Genomic DNA, 18558 nt, shown 5'->3' on the forward strand with positions numbered 1-18558 from the left:
GTGTGATAGTTGACGCCGCTTCTTTGCAGGCGATCTCGGCATTGTCACCGGCACAGACGATTGGCCGCCCCCAAAAGATATTGCTGATGGAAGTCGGCTTACTGTTCCGCCACTCGGCCCGACCTGGCCATGGGCTAAACACGTGCACAATCGTGGCGGTAATTCTAAACGGTGGAGGGGCTCTTCGGGCCCCCGGGTGTCAACCGTGTAACCACACGACATTCAGGAATTGGCAGGTATGAATGACGATCCGATCATCCGACCTAAAAAGAAGATGCCAAGGATACCGAGTCTCTGGACGAACTCTGCACCCTTCAATGTTGGTGTCCTGCAGTCAGCTGTGAGCGTCAATTCTTGACTTCAGTGAGCGTGGACGTCTCGTAACCTTGGGACTTCAGATGCACACTCGCATTTTGCTGCCCGAATCGGGATCGATGCTACCTAGCTTTGTCTGTGCGACACGAGACTGCGGCCACGTGCCCGTGGATTGTGTTTTTCATGCATGATATCGGCGTTGTGATTTTTTTAAATGCTGGATCTTGAGCGTTTATCACTATATGAAGGCGCCACATACGCCTCATATGTATGCGGATAACAAAGGAAGCCACTTGGACAGCTTACATGGGTAATGCCAAGTCGCCAGATGAAGGCATGGCGTTTCTGAGCACCAAATTTCAACTGCATTGGTCTTCGACGCGACATTATGATTACTGGCGGCGATACTGATGCGGGTCTGCTGTTCAGGACTGCTTTCTCAAGAAGTGCCTTGAATGCATTCGTTGGCTAGTTATGCAGGAATATCCACTGTCAGAAGAGTCACACTCGGCAAAACTAACGGTACATGGTACGGAGATTGGGGCCGGCCCAAGCTGATGTTTCCGGAAATACGCGGTATCACATCCAAGTGAACGCCATTCGCAGCGAAAGTAAACTCGTTGTAGGGGACATGAGCGAGCCCGAGTTCACCACCCAGAATGAAACATACAGTGGAAGACCAGGGTGGAGTGAGAGTCTCCGCGGCCGAAGCTTTGTTCGAGAATGTCTCAGTGACAAAGCCTTGACATCACAGGGCAGGGCGGCAGTACATATGATGTCAATAATGTGACTTGTCTTCTGCTACACCGTCATAGTCCTACAACACCACGTAGCTGGTGGCCCGTGATGTACTATACAATGGGGGTATCATGAAATGACAACGCTTTTTACAAGGTGCTCAGCTCCTGCTCCATATTCCTCCTGACCTGGGCTAGCATTTTCTTGGAAGAACACCAGACCTCTCGATGCCGTAAGTACAGCAGCACAAAAGCACATAATATACACGTTATTTACAGTGCCTAGAAGGTTCATGTCAGCTTCAGACGTCGAAAATTATTCAATCACTGCGAGTTGCGTGTGTGTGTGAGGGGGGGGGGGATTGTCAACTCACAAACAGAGCCTCAGAAGACAATGTGATGTCACCAGAGACGCTCCCTTTCAGCTGCACCTCCACATTAAGATGCATATCCATCCGCAGCGCGAATCCTTTTTTGCTCCCATGCCATGCAGTATTGCTCTGCTTCCGCGTGACAAAGTTGTCCTTGGTGTCTAATTCCCGCCGGCTCCCGTCAAGCGTTTTCCACGCCGCGGCCCGCGTGCCAGCCTTGGGTCTGTAGTCCCCCCTACCGTCCTCGAGCTTCCATGGCCCCGGTGGCGATGACAGGTCGCCAGGCATAGGCAGCGCACGCCGATTCTCGACGGCCTCCCAACCGCCCGGATGGAAGTCTTGGTTAAGCTGGTAGCCGCCCCACTGGTTGTCCTGTTGGTAGTTGCGCCAGTTGTCCACAGAGGGCCATGGGCCCTGTGGGGGCTGGTAGTTGTCGTTGCCCAGGTACTCGAGCTTCGACAGCTGGAGCGCTGGCTTGCTTAGCCCGGATATCCCTTCAATGTAAGGCAACGGAAGCGTGTTGCGATTGCTTCTGCGCTTGAAGCTGTCTCGTGGCGTTCGTGGGCTCTCAAGCTCTGTCGCTGTGGAAGGTGTCTGCAGCGACTCCGTGTCTCCCGGGCTTGATACTGTGGTTATCGCCGTCTCAAGCTCAGCCGATGCAGGGCTGTCGCCGGAGGTTCTTGAGCGTCGCTGTAGCAAGGTTGTCTCTATCGGCGGAAGAGGAGTCCTGGGCGTCCGTGGAGTTCGAGGAGTTCCGGGGACCACATTTGGTGTTGGCGGGACGGGTGGTATGGCTGGCATCTTTGATTCGGGCGTGGGTACACTGACTGGCTGTGGCAGTGATGGCGTGGCAGAAGGCTTCTCGGAGCCAACCAAGATCTCGGAGAATAATTGTGGCACTACTGGTTTTGATGCCTCTGGGGTCGCTTTTGGTTCCGACTGTGGCTTTTGCGGCGGTGGTGCCGAACCATTGCGCCGCCCGGCAAATGCCCTAAATGCCTGTAGCACCGATGGCTTCTTTGCCGGCTTGGGCTCATTTGCGGGTGCATTTGGATTCTGGGTCTGATTAGATGCTGTTGATGGTGCTGTTGGTTCCGGGCCAGGACTTGGGGCCCGTATGAAAGCGATCTGCTCAGGTGCCCTTGCGAGGGACTTGTCCACGGGGACAGGGGCCCACTGGTACTCGGGCTTCCATATCTTCTGGATGAATTCGAAGGCCTCATTTGGAACCCATACTGTCATGCCATCACTATTTCTAACTTCCATTCCTTAGAGCGAGTGGACATTGACGCGAGTGGTGAGACTCGGTCAACAGAGATGAGACGCCGGTGAGCGTGGCAGTGAGGCGCTGGGGCAGGCCGAGATGAGAATGTCTGAAGCTTTGAGAGTCAAGGCATTGCTGTTATCCGCTCGGTCAGACTTCTGGGCGCCTGGCTCAGAAATTCGTTTTTAAAGAATCAACCCGTTGACGTGTATCTGGATCTGCATGTAGGGCTGACGATGGAACAGACGTCAGTGGTGATTGTGGTACAGAGCTGGATGCCAGATGACATCTTTTCTGGGTACAAGCGAAGCTTACTCGTATTCAAAACAAGGTATGGGGGTGATCTGCAGGTCCGACCTCACCACACGCTCCCGGAAAGCCGGGGTCAAATCCGGATTTGCAACTCGGCCGACTTGCAGACGTTGCCACCACTGCACATGTGGACAAAAATAGCCATCATCTTTTTTCCGAGAAAAAAAGGTTGGAACAATCTGGAAGGAGGACCTGGCTTTTGTAAAGCGAGGTATTTTTCAGGCGCGAATCCAAAGCTCAAAATACGGGCGCTTGTTGGCCAGTGTCCGGGTGTCAGGCATCAGGCCATACACATGATCTGGCACTCAGACGGTTTCAAAATCGGTCAAGATAACATGTTATCAAAACGTACCCCAACACGCTCCAGAAGCAATTGCTTGGCACACAAGTCTAGCCATCTGGCGAACTTAGGTGCCCCTGGTTTCCGGGAAAGCTTCCCGAGTCGCCTACCCCGTGTTTCCGCTGCGCCGGGAAACAATATTATGTGGCTCGACACTCACGTGCGTACTCTGATCCAAGTGAATCGGATGACAAGAGCAGACTTAATAAGACCTAGGTAGTATCTTATATCCCAGCCACGGGATTCAGACATGAAATCGTTCGTCCGCCGTCGGTTCTCTACCCCAGGGCACCTATGACTGCGGCACTGTTTTGACGAGGTGACGCTGCAATTATGCTGAGCACCAGAGTTTTCCGGCAAGCATGAGCTTAGTGGAGAAGCGTTAGTCAGGATCACTAATCCAGCTGGTTTGTTGCGAATTCTATACTCAAACAGCAATAGATATCCTAAGTGATGCTTCGAGTGCCCACTTGTATTAAGAAACACCTTGTATTTGCAAATTATATTCTCAGCTAAGCACTCTATACAACGAAATTTTTTCAACATCTCTAAAACTACCACCCAATTTATAAACCCCTCAGTGATCTTGCTAGCCTACTGCCAAAAGTCTTGATCGCGTTTTGACATCCTCCTCATTGCTTAGGGAGACAACGACTCAAAGTAAAAGCCATGCTCATAGACAGGCTCATAGCAAGACATCACCTCGAATTTATGGTTAGAGCAAAAGAACGCAGCATTTTGATTAGGGCCAAAGCTAAGCCTGCAGCAAAGCGAAAGCGGTTAGCTATTGGGACGCCACCTCATCACGAATTTGCTAGTAGATGCGTTCGTCCGGACTGTCAATGTCGTGGAGTAGACTTGGATGGAGTAGCGCCGCCGCCATGCGGGGTCTTCGGTGGTCTCAATAAAGCCTAACATTATTCAACCACATGTGAGAATATGTGAGACGACAAATCTACACCCCTTGGCTGGACCTCATGGCTCGGCCACTTGATCAAGAGCTCGAAGGCGGCTCAACGCAATGGATATGTGTCAATAAACAATGGAAAAGCGGCAGATATCATTGATATTCATGCCAGATTCTGATGGTGAAGCTATATCCCGATGACGAATACAGTGAGGAACAGAACGTTAGAACTCCTTCAAGAACCGATCGCCTGGTAGCCTATTTCTTTCCGCTTGTGTTGGAATCATCGTTCTACCTCGCCCAAGACATACACAACAGATTGAACTGGTCTTCTTCCTATCCCAATCTGGCCCCCACAAAAGTTAATGTAGAGCCATGTGTAACGCCTTCCACGTCTCCGGGCAGCCAGATAGGGTTGTAGAGCCGCAAGATGAGGTACCCCGGTGTTGGTTTGGTACACGTAGAGTGTACGGCATCCAAGAACCCTTTTACGTGAACTCAAGCTTTTCCCAAGCTTTTACTGGCCGTCACGCGGCAGTCGTCCCGGCTAATACCGTAGCATCGTGGAGGCCCTCTTATTTATCCGGCCAGGAACCCAGTGACAATGACAGCTCGATCACTTAGCGTGCCGTACTTGGTTATGGCCAACCCCAATGACCCGGGGTATGACTTGCACTATTGCTCACTCTGAATAGGTAGTTGGTTTAATAATGGCTTGTCTTTTGCGCTATGTTGTCATCACCAGCTGCCCATATCATCTCGGTCTTTCGGATGAGGATTTTGACGTCGTGTCTGGCTTTTGCCGCTGGTCACATATAAATTAAGTGCATGGTCACATGGTCACATCACAAGAAACCTCACAGGTTTTGCCATTACATCTGTATCTGTGGTTGCCCTTCAATATGCAGTCCTTTCTCCTTACCGCCGCCCTTGCATCTGCCGCGTTCGCGGCCTCGCCTATTACGGTAAAGGTCTCCGACAATATCCGTTACCAGACCTACGACGGCACTGGTATCTCAGAAGCCTTTCAAAGATCTCTTGTTCTGCATCTGCTCGACCCGCCTACCCGCAATGCCGCCCTTGACCTTCTCTTTACCGATAGGGGTGCGGGTATGACCATTCTCCGGAATGGCCTTGGATCTTCCCCTACCGACCCTTTCGACCTCATGAAGTCAATTTGTCCCGTGGCACCTGCTTCAAACAGCAGCGAGGTAAGCCTGAAAGGACATCATTGCTCTGGTATAGGGAAAAAGAGTGCTGACATGCTCAAAAGTTGAACTTTATCCCGCTTCCTCGGGATGACGAGTTTCAGGTTTGGCTGTCTAATCAGGCTATTGCAAGAGGTGTACACACAATCTATGCCAATGCGTGGTCCGCTGATGGGTACATGAAGACCAACGGTTAGTCATTCTTATCGTAGAACCTCCCGAGGTCTGTCCATCGCTGATATCAAACCTCAGGCAACGACGACTACGGAGGATACCTCTGTGGCGTTACGAATGCTTCTTGCGCCACTGGGGACTGGAGGCAATCGTATGCGAATAAGATTGTGCGCTACATCCAAGACTACCGCCGCAATGGCATCAAAATTGACTATGTTGGCTTCTTGAACGAGCCCGATCAAAAGTAGATCCACAAGACTTGACAGATGTGCAATTTGTATTCAATGCTGACTTTTTGAGTAGCACCACATATGCTTCTATGTTGTCTGATGGTCAGCAGGCAGCTGACTTCATCAAGATTCTGCGTCCCACGCTCGACAGGGCCGGAGTCAAGACCAAGATCGCATGCTGCGACGGAGCTGGTTGGGATCAGAACAGACAGCGTCTCACGGGCATTCAAGCAGCCGGCGAGGAACACAACCTCGGCCTCGTTACTGCACACGGCTACAGCTCCGCTCCCAACACTCCTTACAACACCCCGCTTAAGACCTGGGTCACGGAGTGGTCTACGTTCGATGCCACCAACTTCGACTGGTACAACTCTACCACTGGCTCATACAAGCAGAGCTTCGGTCTCACTTGGGCCAACCACATCCAGGAGGCCTTCCAGTACAGCAATGTCAGTGCATTTCTGTACTGGTGGGGTGCTGCCAACGCTACCGTAAGTCTACATTTCATTTGGAGAACAACCAATAATAGTATCTGACGAGACTTACGCAGGACAATGAATCCCTCCTCATCGTGAACGGGACTTCCGAGCTCAAAGTCACCAAGCGTCTCTACGCCATGGCCCACTGGGGTTCCAAGTTCGTCCGCAAGGACGCGGTCCGCATCGATGCTGCCGTTTCTGCCAATGGTGTCGCAGCCCTCAACGCCACCGCGTTCAGGAACACCGACGGCTCCGTCGCAGTCCAAATCATCAACAATAGCGACTCGCCTCAGTCAGTCAGCGTGTCTGGATTCGCGCATGACTGCCAGGTCGAAACATTCCTGACCAACCAGCGATATGATCTCAAGCAGGGCAATGCCAAGAATACTAAGGGCGCTGCACAATCTACTGTTCCTGCTAGGAGTTTGTTCAGCTTTGTTGGACGATGAGTTGGGGCCGTGAAGGGGAGTAGGGTCTAAAAGGTAGAGTGATTATAGTGGTGCATGTAATTATAGTGCTTAATGTGTCGTTTTTCATACTTGATCTGTTGAGTGTAGAAGACTTTATCAAGGCCATCATTTGGTCTGTCGACACCAAATTCCAAGGTTCTGAGTTGCCAGTCCAAGTAGTCATTCTTGCTTCCAAATGTCGGCATAAGTGGTTTCGCTTCTATTCCGTATACGTCCGAGGACATACATGGGGCCTTCATATGGTGGTAAGCACTCAAGACTATAATGAGTATATAGAGCCTCAGCTTCCTGATTTGCATCATTGTGTACCACGTCACCATGGCGCCTTCGTTGGTGGTCATTGACTACTACTTCGCCAGAGCCATGAAAACACCTACTATCATTCCTTGCATCTCAGCCACATGGTAAAATATTTACTCCGTCGCAAAAAATGTGTCTCATGATGGGCTTCATCGTCATTTCGAGTACCGAGATGCGCAAGACGCCTTGTGGTGTTTGAACTGTTACTAGTGGGTTTGATGGCGATTGCTGGGCATGCAAATTGACAGATTCTGATTTCAATCGCGTGCTCCGGGCGGGCCCGGGAAAGAATGTGTTTGGCATTGCATCAACATACCCGGATACCAGTGAAGCATCCACGCTGGAGGTTGGACAATTTTGGGTTGACAACTTTACCGGATCGGGTATTGGGGCCTGGTCGAGCGACAAGTGTGCTCGTAGCACGACGCTGGAGACTATTCAAGCCAATGGCTTGATATGGCCCCGCCCGTAGACCAAGTTCCGAGACTGTAGCAAGGCCTTACATAGTTTGGCAACGGTTGCCAGAGATTGGAAAAGAAAAGCGCCATGGAGCCTGACGCGCGCGAGGCTGGTATTTACGTGGTGTCTTGTATTTGTATAAGATCTAGCTGACGCTCGACTGAGGCAGTAATTCATTTTACCGGGGATCTAAGGGTCATTAATTGGAGGGGAGGTCAGTGGGAACATCGAATGTTAATAAATCTAGCGCCCTGGAAATCCAACGGTGGTAGGCCACGCGGCGGCTAAAAACATTCGAGTGCCTGGATGACCATGTGCTTATTTTGGCTAAATGTGTCCGAGTCGGTTCGGACTTAAGCGCCTTATTGGGCTACCGCCTGATCGGCACTGCATCTCCATTTCGTTAGTCGAGAATGACAGAACAACACTAGCACGGCCGATTTTCTGCATGAATATTACCCGCTAATTTATTCGAGCCTCATAATTCCGTTCTGTTTCAAGGATCGAACTCCATACGACCGGTGCCCATGCGTACCGCTGGTTAGGACAGTGCAATATCATGTACGAGAGCAGTAATCGCCCCCAAAGCAAAAGTATGGAGCCTCCGTAGTTGTAAGGCTGCCGCAAGTAGGTGTAAGCCTTGCACAATAATATAAATATAAAGACTTGGCGCCAAGCACCCTGAAAGCCAGTTGGTGTTCCCCAAGGGTCATCTCATCACTCATCAGTTATCGGCCTCTCTCGTTACAGCTTGTCCAATATGCGGTCGCTTTTCTCCCTAGCAGCCGTGGCTATTCCAGCCTTGGCTGCCCCTCTCGAGTCTTCAGCGAACCCTGCCACCATCCTCACCAAGCGTGCCGAGCCGGTCAACTACAACCAGAACTACATTGCCTCAGGCGCCGGTGTCACTTACACCCCGAACCAGAGCGCAGGCTCGTTCAGTGTGAAGTACAACACCAATGCTGATTTCGTCGTCGGCCTCGGGTGGCAGCCTGGTAATGCCGACCCGATCACCTACAGCGGCTCCTTCTCCGCCAGCGGTGTTGGTCTTCTCTCTGTGTACGGGTGGTACACCAACCCTCTGGTCGAGTACTACATCATGGAGACTGCCATTGGCTACCAAAAGGTCGGCACCCACAAGGGCACGGTGACCAGCGACGGCGGGGTCTACGACGTCTACGTCCACCAACAGGTCAACCAGCCCTCCATCTCTGGCACCACCACCTTCAACCAGTACATTTCCATCCGCCAGACGCCCCGCACCTCGGGGACCGTCACCGTCGCCAACCACTTCAACGCCTGGAAGTCATTTGGCATGCAGCTGGGCACGTACAACTACCAGACCATCTCTGTCGAGTCCTGGACTGGCTCCGGCCAGGGCTCCATTACCCTGAGCAAGGCTCCCGGCGGTGGCTCTACCGGCGGCTCTACCGGCACGACCACCTCAGCAGGCAGCACGGGGACACCGCCTCCAGGCACTGGATCCGGCTCCGGCTCCGGTACCGTTGCCCAGTGGGGCCAGTGTGGTGGGATCGGCTGGACTGGAGCAACCACCTGCGCCTCTGGCTTTACCTGCAAGGTACAGAACTCGTACTACTCACAGTGCCAGTAGGTGAATCGACGTCCATGGTGTTGGGTGTGGGATGATGTGAAGATAAAGTTCCTTTCAAAATATGTACATTCGCTGCCTCACATAGCTGTAGTAGAGCATATTCTATTCACATTGGTAGCATTCTACCCCAACTACTGAAACATCCAAATGCTGGGAATGGAATCAAGTTGGCGCCCGAGGTCTTTATTAGGCACTGGCTGTCCCTGAAGTTAATCCATAGCAGGGTTGATTGTGGCACAGACGTCGGTGAATTGATGGTCTTCTACTCGTGTCTGTGGCAACTGGCCAGGCAGCGGTCTTGGAAGGCGACGCGAGGCAGTTGAAACAGACTCGGAGGCGTCAGAAGAGATCTGAGAACGCGGGCGAAGTCGTGGCCGCTGCCCAGTGGATACTGTGGCGCAGACAAACTCTATTCAAGTGGGTGATATTCGGATAACACATCCGACAGCGGCCGGCTACTGGTGGATCGGAAAGGCATACGCGGGCCTTGGATAGAGCCTCGCTCTATTGAGAGATGGCGGTTCTGAAAGGCCAATTGTGTGATGGTGTCATTGGAGGATGGATGGATGGTATTCCCTTCTCAGCGTGTGATCATCAACGTTGCGAGTGTGCCAATTAGAGCTGCGACATTATCATTGATGTGAGCAGCAATGGACTCGGATGTTGGGAGCCAATCCGGGGTCGGACCTTCTCTGCCCCCCTTCGCAGCGGTGAGTACTTAGGTACCTAGGTACTTAAGGGAGAGCATCGTAATTCAGGGGTAATCAGCATTTGAGACACCGATAGCGATAGCGTACTGTACAATACGACGTGCCAGTGGTGTCCACGGAAGGTTTATGGTTCGATGGGCGAGGGGTATAATCTCGGGGAACCTTGGAATGTGGGCACACGGACCACGTATAAACAACACGGGAACCACTTTCGACGCGTGACGCGTCGGTCCCCCTGACCCTCATCCCCTCGTCACCTCGACACCTCATAAGACCTCACCCGTTTCGTACTTGCTGGTCACGGTCCTGTGCCACGACCTCTGGCCCACACAAGTCAACAAAATGGCCAAAGGAAACAACTATAGCTGCTACGCAGTGCGCGCGGGCGTGCGCCCTGGCCTGTACTACAGCTGGCCGGCCTGCGCGAAACAGGTCATGGGTTACTCACGCGCCAGGTTCCGAGGCTTCACACACGAACGGGAAGCCATCGAATGGCTCGCCCAGGGCGGTATATACCTGAACAATCTCAAGACCGAGTCTTCCGCCTCGCCCACTCCCCCGCCAGCCACCTTTGACCAACCTGTCAACCACGGCTCAGCGTCCTCGGCCTCCAGTGCGAGGGGGCCCTTCTACGCCGTTGCAAGGGGCCGCCAGCCAGGCATATACCACAATTGGGACGACTGTCGCGAGCAGGTGGACGGCTTCTCCGACGCCAGATACAAGAAATTCCCCACCCTCGCCGCCGCCCAAGAGTTCTGTGCCGTCTACGGCGGGGGCGGCCACTTCTCCCTGTTCAAATCTGAAGACTTCGTGCCCGACCAAAAGGCCTCTTTTAGCGACGAGTGGGCCCGCCTTTCGCGGTCCCAGGGCTGGGAACGTGGCACCTGGCAGTACCACAAGCAGCGCGCCTCCGCCCTTCGGAATGAGATAGAAACACACTTCTTCGCCTCTCAGTCTGTCCAGTTGCCTGTGGTCAAGGAAGAGGAGGGCCAGGGAGCCTCCACCATCAAAAAGGAGCAACACGAGCATGCAGCCTTGGAGAGCGTCTCTGAGTTTGACCCACAACGCCAGGAGGCAGCCCTAGAGCTCCTCGGCTTCCAGTCCATGTGCCGAGCTGTCGGCAAGAACCCCGGCAAAACCAAGGCTGAATGTGAGGGCATCCTGAAGTCGACCCTTGTCAACATCGTTGACCTGCTCGACGCTTGCCGTCTGGGTAGAGATACAACTCGCCTACCATGGTCCAATTTCGCAGCCTTCAAGGCCTACACGCTCGATCCTTACCAGGACAAGACTATTCCGGTCAAGGAGGCTAAGAAGGATCCCATTCTGAGGTGCTTTCTGCAGAACTTCTCATCGCGAAGTGTGCAGAATGAATCAGCGCTCCGAGATGGCTGGGCCAACCACGCATACGCGCCTCACGTGTACTCGGCGCGGCCGCCAGTCGCCCCTCCACAACAGCAATGCCCTGCACAACAACAACACCCCCACCCCGTTCCCAATGCCCAATCCGCGAGCACACCACCTTTCGTCGCACCCCAAGGTGGTGGCGTCGTGATCAAGAAGAGGGCTATGTCCGAGGATGACGATGACATCAAGCATGGACGCCATCAAGAGAAGAAGGCCAAGGTCGAGGAGTGATCGAAGCCAAAGTGCCCAGAGCCCAGGCGATCAAATCCGAGAAGAAGGCCAAAGTTGAGGTGACCGAAGGCAGAGTAACCAGAGCCCAGGCGCTCAAAGCCGCGAAGGCCAAAGTTGAGGACGTGATCGAAGCCAGAGTGACCAGGGCCCAGGTGATCAAAGCCGAGGAGGTGACCCATGCTGACCATGTGACCCATGCTGACGTGGTACAGGTCGACGACGTGATTGTAGTCAAGGAGGTGAAGGTCAAGCGCGAACAGGACGAAGAAGCCAAGAAACAACGACGACTTGAAATGAAGAAGATCCAGCATCGATGGGCTCCATCCAACTCCATCATGCGAAACTGGATCTCCTCCTCGGTGTAAAACCCGGGGGGGACATGCCCGCCGGCAGGGGGCGTCGCCAGCGACGGCCTGGCCCCCGAACAGCAAATCACTGTATGAAACTTCTCTCTATTTCGGCCCCCGCCTTGACCGGCGGGGGACGATCTAGCTGAGACCACTGTATATCGTGCCTAGGTGCTTACCGCTGCTGAAGCGGTCTTGCCCGAGGGGTGCCCACCGGACCTCGAATGTCGAGTTTCCCGGAGGCACGGCAAATGCCCACACCCACTGTTGTCAGTCACTCGCCCCCGCCTGCCCGGGCGGGCGGCTCGAGTGCATAGCAGATTGAGTTCTATCGGTCGGCCTCGAGCTCGGTAGTTGCAAGACTACGAGCTCGCGAGCCCCGACCAGCTGAACACCTGCTATCAATTGAGTAATCATGCTGATTCGGCTGCCCTGAGCGGGCGTGATCCATACTCTTGAGTACCCTGAGATGTTCAACATGCTCTCGGGTCCTCTCGGATATTCCGATATCCACCCAAATCTTCAACCCACCCTCTGGTATTCAACATACCGTCTAGTATTCAACATACTTGTCTCTTGGAAGGGGACCACAAAAGTTGGTGACGGCGCAGGGAAGAATCGGGGCGTCGTGGTTGACTCCCACGCGGATAGGTGGAAAGGAGGGTGTTCGAGGAGGGTGGTCACAGGGGATGATCATGAAGGATATGCAAGGAGGATGGTCACGGATGATGGTCAAGGGGAGGGAAGAGATCTGGCTTCAGGTATTCAATTCTGCAACGGACAATGGAATTATTCGGGATGACGAAGTGCGTAACCAAGCTCGCAAAGTCGCAGGAGCCGCAAGAGTCTTGAGCAGACTCCCAATCAGTAAAGTGACAACAGTGAAGGCAACGGCTTGCAGGGCAGAACTCGACTTACAACAAGGCGCCCAAAACCCCAGACAATCCAGCGTACCAGTCGGCAAAGGAATCACCTTGACTGCTTTTAACCGCAGCCAGTGCTCCAAGCAGGCCGAGACAAACGACCGTGCCGGTGACTACCACACCTTCAACACCGAGCCTCCCCTTTGGCCACGTCCTTTTTCTCAGAGAGCCATCTACAGACATCCACACGAGAACGACGGCAGCCTACCGTCGAGGTGCACAGATTAGCCATTGATCGAAATGCCAAAGCGGCCCTCCGGGCGGGGAACAGGTGCTAATGTCCGTCGCTGGCGAGACTGGACTTAATCTTAACCTACCGGTACCACACTCAGCACCAAGCACCTGAAGTCAGGCTCCTCCCGCGCCGGATCCGGGTGGGCGTAGAGGACCAGGTCGAGGACAACGAGCACAGCGGCCGCGACGGTGCTGAGCCAGATGATGTACCACCCGCCGTAGAACCAAAGGTACTGGCCGTACCTGTCAAAATCGCCCGGCTTGGGTCCATAGGGGAACAGCTCGAACTCCCAGTGGCCCCTGTACAGCCCCGGCATGGTCGTCCATGCCGTGCGGGCTGCCTTGCGCTCGGCCCAGTGGGTTGGCTGATGGACCATCCCAAGGCCTGTTCCAAGGTTTCGGGTATAATAGTCGAAGGCCCAAATAATACTAGTTCGTCCAAGCTCGCAGTTGGACGTTCGGCACTGGTGGTATGCCTAGGTGGTCGTCATGCGGATTGATCAGAAGGTTTTTGATCGTGCGCAGGGTAGTTGGAAACGTGTGGGGGGGATTCGAGTTTCTGAATAGTCAGGAAGTTCGGATTAGTATTCACGGGTCGCGCTTCCGAGTCCCCTTTTTGTCCCCCAGCACCGTGTCGATCCTGGCTGTTCATGGCGGCTCACTAACTAGTTACTGCTTACACAAGTGGGCCAACAAATGTGACCTCAGTCTCATCGTGACGCAGCCACGGACGGCAGCAAAGGAACATGCCGGGCTGACGGGCTGCCGGGTTCCGAGGTCGCCACCATGAGGAACATCGAAGTGCCTGCTGCCTGCCCAGCCACACGATCCTTGAGCAAACCAAGCTTTTGGAGGGCTCGACGGCCCTGCTGAGGTACGCAGCGGCGCAGGATTCGGGATTGACAACGCCGGGTGGCTTGGCAGAACACCAGTTGCAACGGGGGCTGAGTGCTTTGCAAGTAAACAGTTTGCATCCTAATTCCTGATAACTATCACAGGTAGGCAGCAAGCATGAGTGTCAAATACTAGTCCCAAGCAGCTCAAAACGCCCGCTGACACTAATCTTGTTCTACCTGTTTGCACTGCCGGCTGGGCTCCGCTTTTATCAAATTACCAAAACCTATTAGGCATCTATACATCACTGCAATATCTGCATGAAGCCCAAGCGTGGTCAACGGCTCGTGACCACGTCTGAGCGCGTAAATGAATGGCGCCACTACCGAGTCCGCTCCCAACAAGCCAGCCAACCGCAGGACACGCGCAGAAAAGCATCTCAGCGGGCCTGCGCTTATTCCACCTTCACGTCTTCCTTACGGTCCCACAAGATGCAGCAGACTGCATCCGGTTTCAAGTCTGAGTCAACTCCAATCCGGCAGATCGTGAGTTCGCACGCCTACGAATCATGCCTCTACTGCAGTATGCCTCGGCGGGGCGTTCTGATCAGTGGCGGTGCGGAGGGATCGGGATGTATGGGTAGGCAACAGGTGCAGCAGGATACCTAAGTAAGTAGGTAATTTGTAATGTTCAAGAAGGATCTGAGAGGCTGGGGCTGAGGGTGTCTTCTCAAAACTCTAAGGTGGGCTAAACTATGAAAGAAGTAGCGGACCACGGTGTCCTCAGTTGAACAACTACTGGCAGCTGTCAATTGTATACGCAGGTAGTGTTGATCACCGACTAGTGCATCTCAGAGCCATTTGCTTTTCTGAGGAAAAAGAAGCGGGTTTGGTTGCTGAATACGAACATTAGAAGTGCTCTCATAGTATCTCGGGAAGGCGGCACGTGTGGCTTGTCGGCTTCTGCATATGGCTATCAAAGAAAATGACGGTCCAACCAAGTACGCTATGAATTGAAGTAATATGTCAAGACATGTTTATGTACAATGATGATCGACTTGCAATCTACTAGTACTGCTTGAAATCTGTGTCCCAGCAAGCTCTGCATCCATCTGCCGCATCATACAGTTCATTCCGCGATGGTCTTCGCCGTCGAGGCCCTCTTCAAGTCTTCAGCTGTCAAAGTGATGGTCTGTGGAACATGTACGGGTGACGAAGAACGTTCCTGCCCATCATCCCTTTGCACATCAGGCTCACTCTCCGGTGCGCCTTTTGGTGACGGTGTCTCTGTGTTGACCATCTCGAATGTGACAAACATCGGACTCTCAGTTTCCTCCCCTCCTCCTTCTTCTTCTTCAACCGGGTCTCTGAAGGGGTTCTGGTGAAGCGGGGAAGACGTCAACGTGTACTGCCTCTTCAGTCCCGGACCTTCAGGCTCTTCTTCCTCCTTCTCCAGCGTTGCTGTCTCCATGTCGAAGTCACTCAGGCTCGGCACAGGGTCCCCTTCCAACTCCTCCGGCTGAGGGTTTCCCTCCAACTCCTGCGGCTGAGGGTCCACTTTCAACTCCTCCGGCTTAATGGCAACATCTTTTGACTGTGAAGAGTCGTCCGTACCAGTCACTGGCAGCTGGGTGGGTGAGCTGTGCCTGCCACTTCCCACTTGTTTTATAACAACCTCCCGCACCACTGCCTGCTGCACCGACGATTTTGGCTGAGAGACAGAGCTGTGCACGCTGCCTTCCTTCGAGCTGGTCCGAAAACTGCTGGCCTCGACGGGAAGCGGCACGCTAACCCTGTGCACAGTCTGCTGGATCACCGGTTTGGGAGTGAGGGGCTCGAGGTCATCGCCCAACGAGACCTCGGTCGCGGCCCAGGAGAACCGGGTCTGGTCTGACTTGAATGCCTTCGGGCCAGTCCATATCTTGGTGGTCATGATGCGATCGGCAGGACGCTGGAAAGGTCCTGAACGGCGATCGTGGTCGTGCGTGCGGACCAGTCCCTTCTCGTCGGCCATGCTGTCCACTTGCCTTCTTGCCGATTGTCTTCGGAGGTACCACCTCCACAGCAGGGCGAAAATGAAGATGAAAGCGATGACGCCGCCCGACACGCCTGCGATGAGAGCGGTGGGGAACTGTGGTGATTTGTCTGAGATGGCACCACCTTGCGCGGCACCTGGAAGGGCTATCGCCGTCCCTTCCGGAGAAGATGTAATGGTTGTTGCCGGACCGACGATGCCTGAGCCGGAATCTGTGCTGGCGAGTATGCCCGGAACCAGAGGGCTGTTGGATGGGTTGACAGTGGTCGCTGTTCTTGTCGGGAGTGATTCTATGAAGGATCCCCGAGGCGAGGTGGTTGTCAACAGCACTGGCACAGCTGTTGGCACGATAATCTGAGGGGGCAAGCTCGTGATGGGCGCCTGTGGTGCAGGTGAAGCCATTTCGGGCGGCGGCGGCGGCGGCGCTTGTACTATGGCAGTTGAAGTGCTTGCTGGAGGAGTCACGGAGACAGTCACGACCTCGGGCGGCGAGGTCGACGTGACAATAACTGGGGGAGGCGGAGGCGGTAATGTGGGTTCACTCGCTTCGTCCGGTACAGAGGTGACCAGCTCTGGTGCTGATGCAGGTGTAGGTATCGGGGGAGCACTCGTCTGGCCGATGGCGCCTGCAAAGCCTTCCACGATGCTCTTGAAACCGTTGATTCCTTCACAAATTAGACCGCCGCTATTCTCACATATATCTGTCATGTTCGCCGCGCAGCCGGGTGGTTGAATGAGTGTGTCTAAGGCTTATATATTAATGAAATCAGTCGCCAGGACCGATGTAGTATCATATTAAAACTGTAGGGACCGAAAGGAGGTGGCCTTCAGCAGCCAGACCGGCTCGTGTTACAGGTGCCTGGGATCGCGAGAAGGGGAAGCAAAACAATTTATGGTTCGGTGACGTGACGTCTAATTGAGTTGCTTTATGGCCCAGGACTGTCGCTGTCTCTGGTCGAAACGTGATCACAGTGGCACACAAACGAGCTACCCCTTTCCGGTTTGATCTTGCGACCCAGAGCGAAAGCATGTATGGTTCCTCAATAGGCGCCGATCTCACATGGGCGTGTCCCTTATTTCACACCCTATGCATTTGGCCACACAATGAGGCTTCGGTACAACACCACTGCAATATGCCGGCTTGGGAGACGGCCCTGTCGTCTTGTGTGGGGCGGGCGGGTCGAGATCTGCCGGCAATGGGGTCCATGTACCTAGGTATGGCGTGTAGAATGCCGAAGGATGTTTCCTAAGTGGGATGTGTGTTTTTGAACGTGGCCCGATTTACTCTAGGCTGTGCCACTGGCAGTGTTTCCTGTCACAAAAGTGTCAGACTTGACGTGCGGACAGACCTCTGCCGCAGCTGTCATTCCTGCTGCTGCGTGGATCATCCTACGTGAAGACAGGATTCAGCCCATCTTTTCGACGGCAACAGAAACTACCGCACGTCCAAACTCTATCCCAACCAGTCGCGTTTGATGGGATGTGGCTTGATGGATACGACGGTGCGGGTAGCTCCCGTTACAATCAGGGGACCGTGGCAGTCTGTTCAGTCCGTGTCCTTGTTAGACTAGAGTCGTAAGGCTCGGCAGGGATTGGCGCTGGTTGATGCGATACGGCTTGTGAAGATCATGCACAGCTAGACCAATTGGTGAGAAGTCCCGTGTGTCAGAGCCTTGAAGGATCTACAGCCGACACACAAGGCACACTCTCCTGGCCGATAATTGCAATTTATCAGCAGGGTGCACATCTCATCTTGGCAACTCGTTAGTACTCGCAATGTATCGCCATTCCTGGCATCCATGGATCTCACCGATGTATTTCCACGTATAGCATGCCGCAGCACGACACATAACGACATAGGCTGGGTTTCCACCATCCGGGTCAGCACGATGGGTAATTGCTTCCGAGAATAGGACAATGCTGTGAATGCTTCAATGGGTAGCAAGGGAACATTTGCAGAGATCTTACTGTCATAAGATTTATTCTCGAAGGGACATACTGCACGTCAGTCTGATAAATGATGACCGGTGTCCAATCGTGGGGAAAACATCCCGAGGTCCTTAGCCTCTCATCCCAGCTGATCGCTCAACCGATGCCCCATGCATTTCGTCTGAAGGGAAGCTTTCACCTTGCATCGGAACAGCTCTATTGGGGTAAGCTGCTCAATACTCACGCGCCTTGATCAATAACAAACAGACTTTTCCAACTGAGAAGCATGGACAGCATTTAATGCCTAGCTATATGTTCAGGCTGCTTCGCGGATCCCAGCTCGCTTTATCTATCCGAATGACCCTGTCCAGCTTGTTGGTGACTTGGCCACACCATGATTGTCTTGGCCTCTAAATCTTCATCGCCGACTCAGGACACATGGCGAGGCTCTTCAAAATACGTTCCTGAAGGCTTTGTCATGAAAGGATTCATTCATAAAGGCGAGTAACGGATACCACATGAGTTTCAGAGTGTACAATACCAGCAGATGTTCGGAAGCCGGAGTATCAAGCCATTTCCTTGCCACGCTGGCGTGCAAATGATACTCGAAAAGCACAGCTGAAAGAGGTATTCCTAAAGCTATGGAATGTAGCGAGATTTGGGGATCGCCCACCGGTTAAGCATCTAGCGCGCGCGCACGCGTTCAGTCCAAGGCCGGGTTTTGCCTGCGC

General features: G+C 53.6%; 6 protein-coding genes across 6 annotated transcripts; 3 read left to right on the forward strand and 3 right to left on the reverse strand.

Annotated features, from left to right (window-relative positions):
* Positions 1-1088: 1088 nt before the first annotated feature.
* On the reverse strand, positions 1089-2937 carry KVR01_000339 (uncharacterized protein). The gene is made up of 2 exons (XM_044781774.1): positions 1427-2937; positions 1089-1334 (listed from the first exon to the last, which is right to left on the reverse strand). Exons 1-2 carry the CDS (start codon positions 2687-2689, stop codon positions 1326-1328), a joined length of 1272 nt encoding a protein of 423 aa, XP_044650288.1. The 5' UTR covers positions 2690-2937; the 3' UTR covers positions 1089-1325.
* A 2211-nt stretch (positions 2938-5148) lies between these two features.
* Positions 5149-6786, forward strand: KVR01_000275 (uncharacterized protein; the record flags this gene model as incomplete). The annotated part of the gene is made up of 5 exons (XM_044793234.1): positions 5149-5457; positions 5577-5646; positions 5707-5872; positions 5932-6349; positions 6409-6786. The coding sequence occupies 5 exons, from the start codon at positions 5149-5151 to the stop codon at positions 6784-6786; spliced, it is 1341 nt and encodes a 446-aa protein (XP_044650224.1).
* Positions 6787-8326: 1540 nt separating this feature from the next.
* KVR01_000922 (uncharacterized protein) lies at positions 8327-9178 on the forward strand (the record flags this gene model as incomplete). Its single annotated transcript, XM_044786286.1, has 2 exons — positions 8327-8550; positions 8587-9178. The coding sequence occupies 2 exons, from the start codon at positions 8327-8329 to the stop codon at positions 9176-9178; spliced, it is 816 nt and encodes a 271-aa protein (XP_044650871.1).
* A 967-nt stretch (positions 9179-10145) lies between these two features.
* KVR01_000835 (uncharacterized protein) lies at positions 10146-13783 on the reverse strand. Its single transcript, XM_044782100.1, has 4 exons — positions 13697-13783; positions 13114-13589; positions 12792-13000; positions 10146-12720 (listed from the first exon to the last, which is right to left on the reverse strand). The coding sequence occupies exons 2-4, from the start codon at positions 13405-13407 to the stop codon at positions 12663-12665; spliced, it is 561 nt and encodes a 186-aa protein (XP_044650784.1). The 5' UTR covers positions 13408-13589; positions 13697-13783; the 3' UTR covers positions 10146-12662.
* On the forward strand, positions 10231-11891 carry KVR01_001008 (uncharacterized protein; the record flags this gene model as incomplete). The annotated part of the gene is made up of 2 exons (XM_044784123.1): positions 10231-11522; positions 11546-11891. The coding sequence occupies 2 exons, from the start codon at positions 10231-10233 to the stop codon at positions 11889-11891; spliced, it is 1638 nt and encodes a 545-aa protein (XP_044650957.1).
* A 1209-nt stretch (positions 13784-14992) lies between the features above and the next one.
* KVR01_000422 (uncharacterized protein) lies at positions 14993-16300 on the reverse strand (the record flags this gene model as incomplete). Its single annotated transcript, XM_044783219.1, has 1 exon — positions 14993-16300. The coding sequence occupies one exon, from the start codon at positions 16298-16300 to the stop codon at positions 14993-14995; it is 1308 nt and encodes a 435-aa protein (XP_044650371.1).
* Positions 16301-18558: the final 2258 nt, after the last annotated feature.

This window comes from Diaporthe batatas (assembly GCF_019321695.1).
Source record: "Diaporthe batatas strain CRI 302-4 chromosome Unknown Contig00001, whole genome shotgun sequence".
In the NCBI taxonomy this organism is placed as follows: Eukaryota; Fungi; Ascomycota; class Sordariomycetes; order Diaporthales; family Diaporthaceae; genus Diaporthe; species Diaporthe batatas.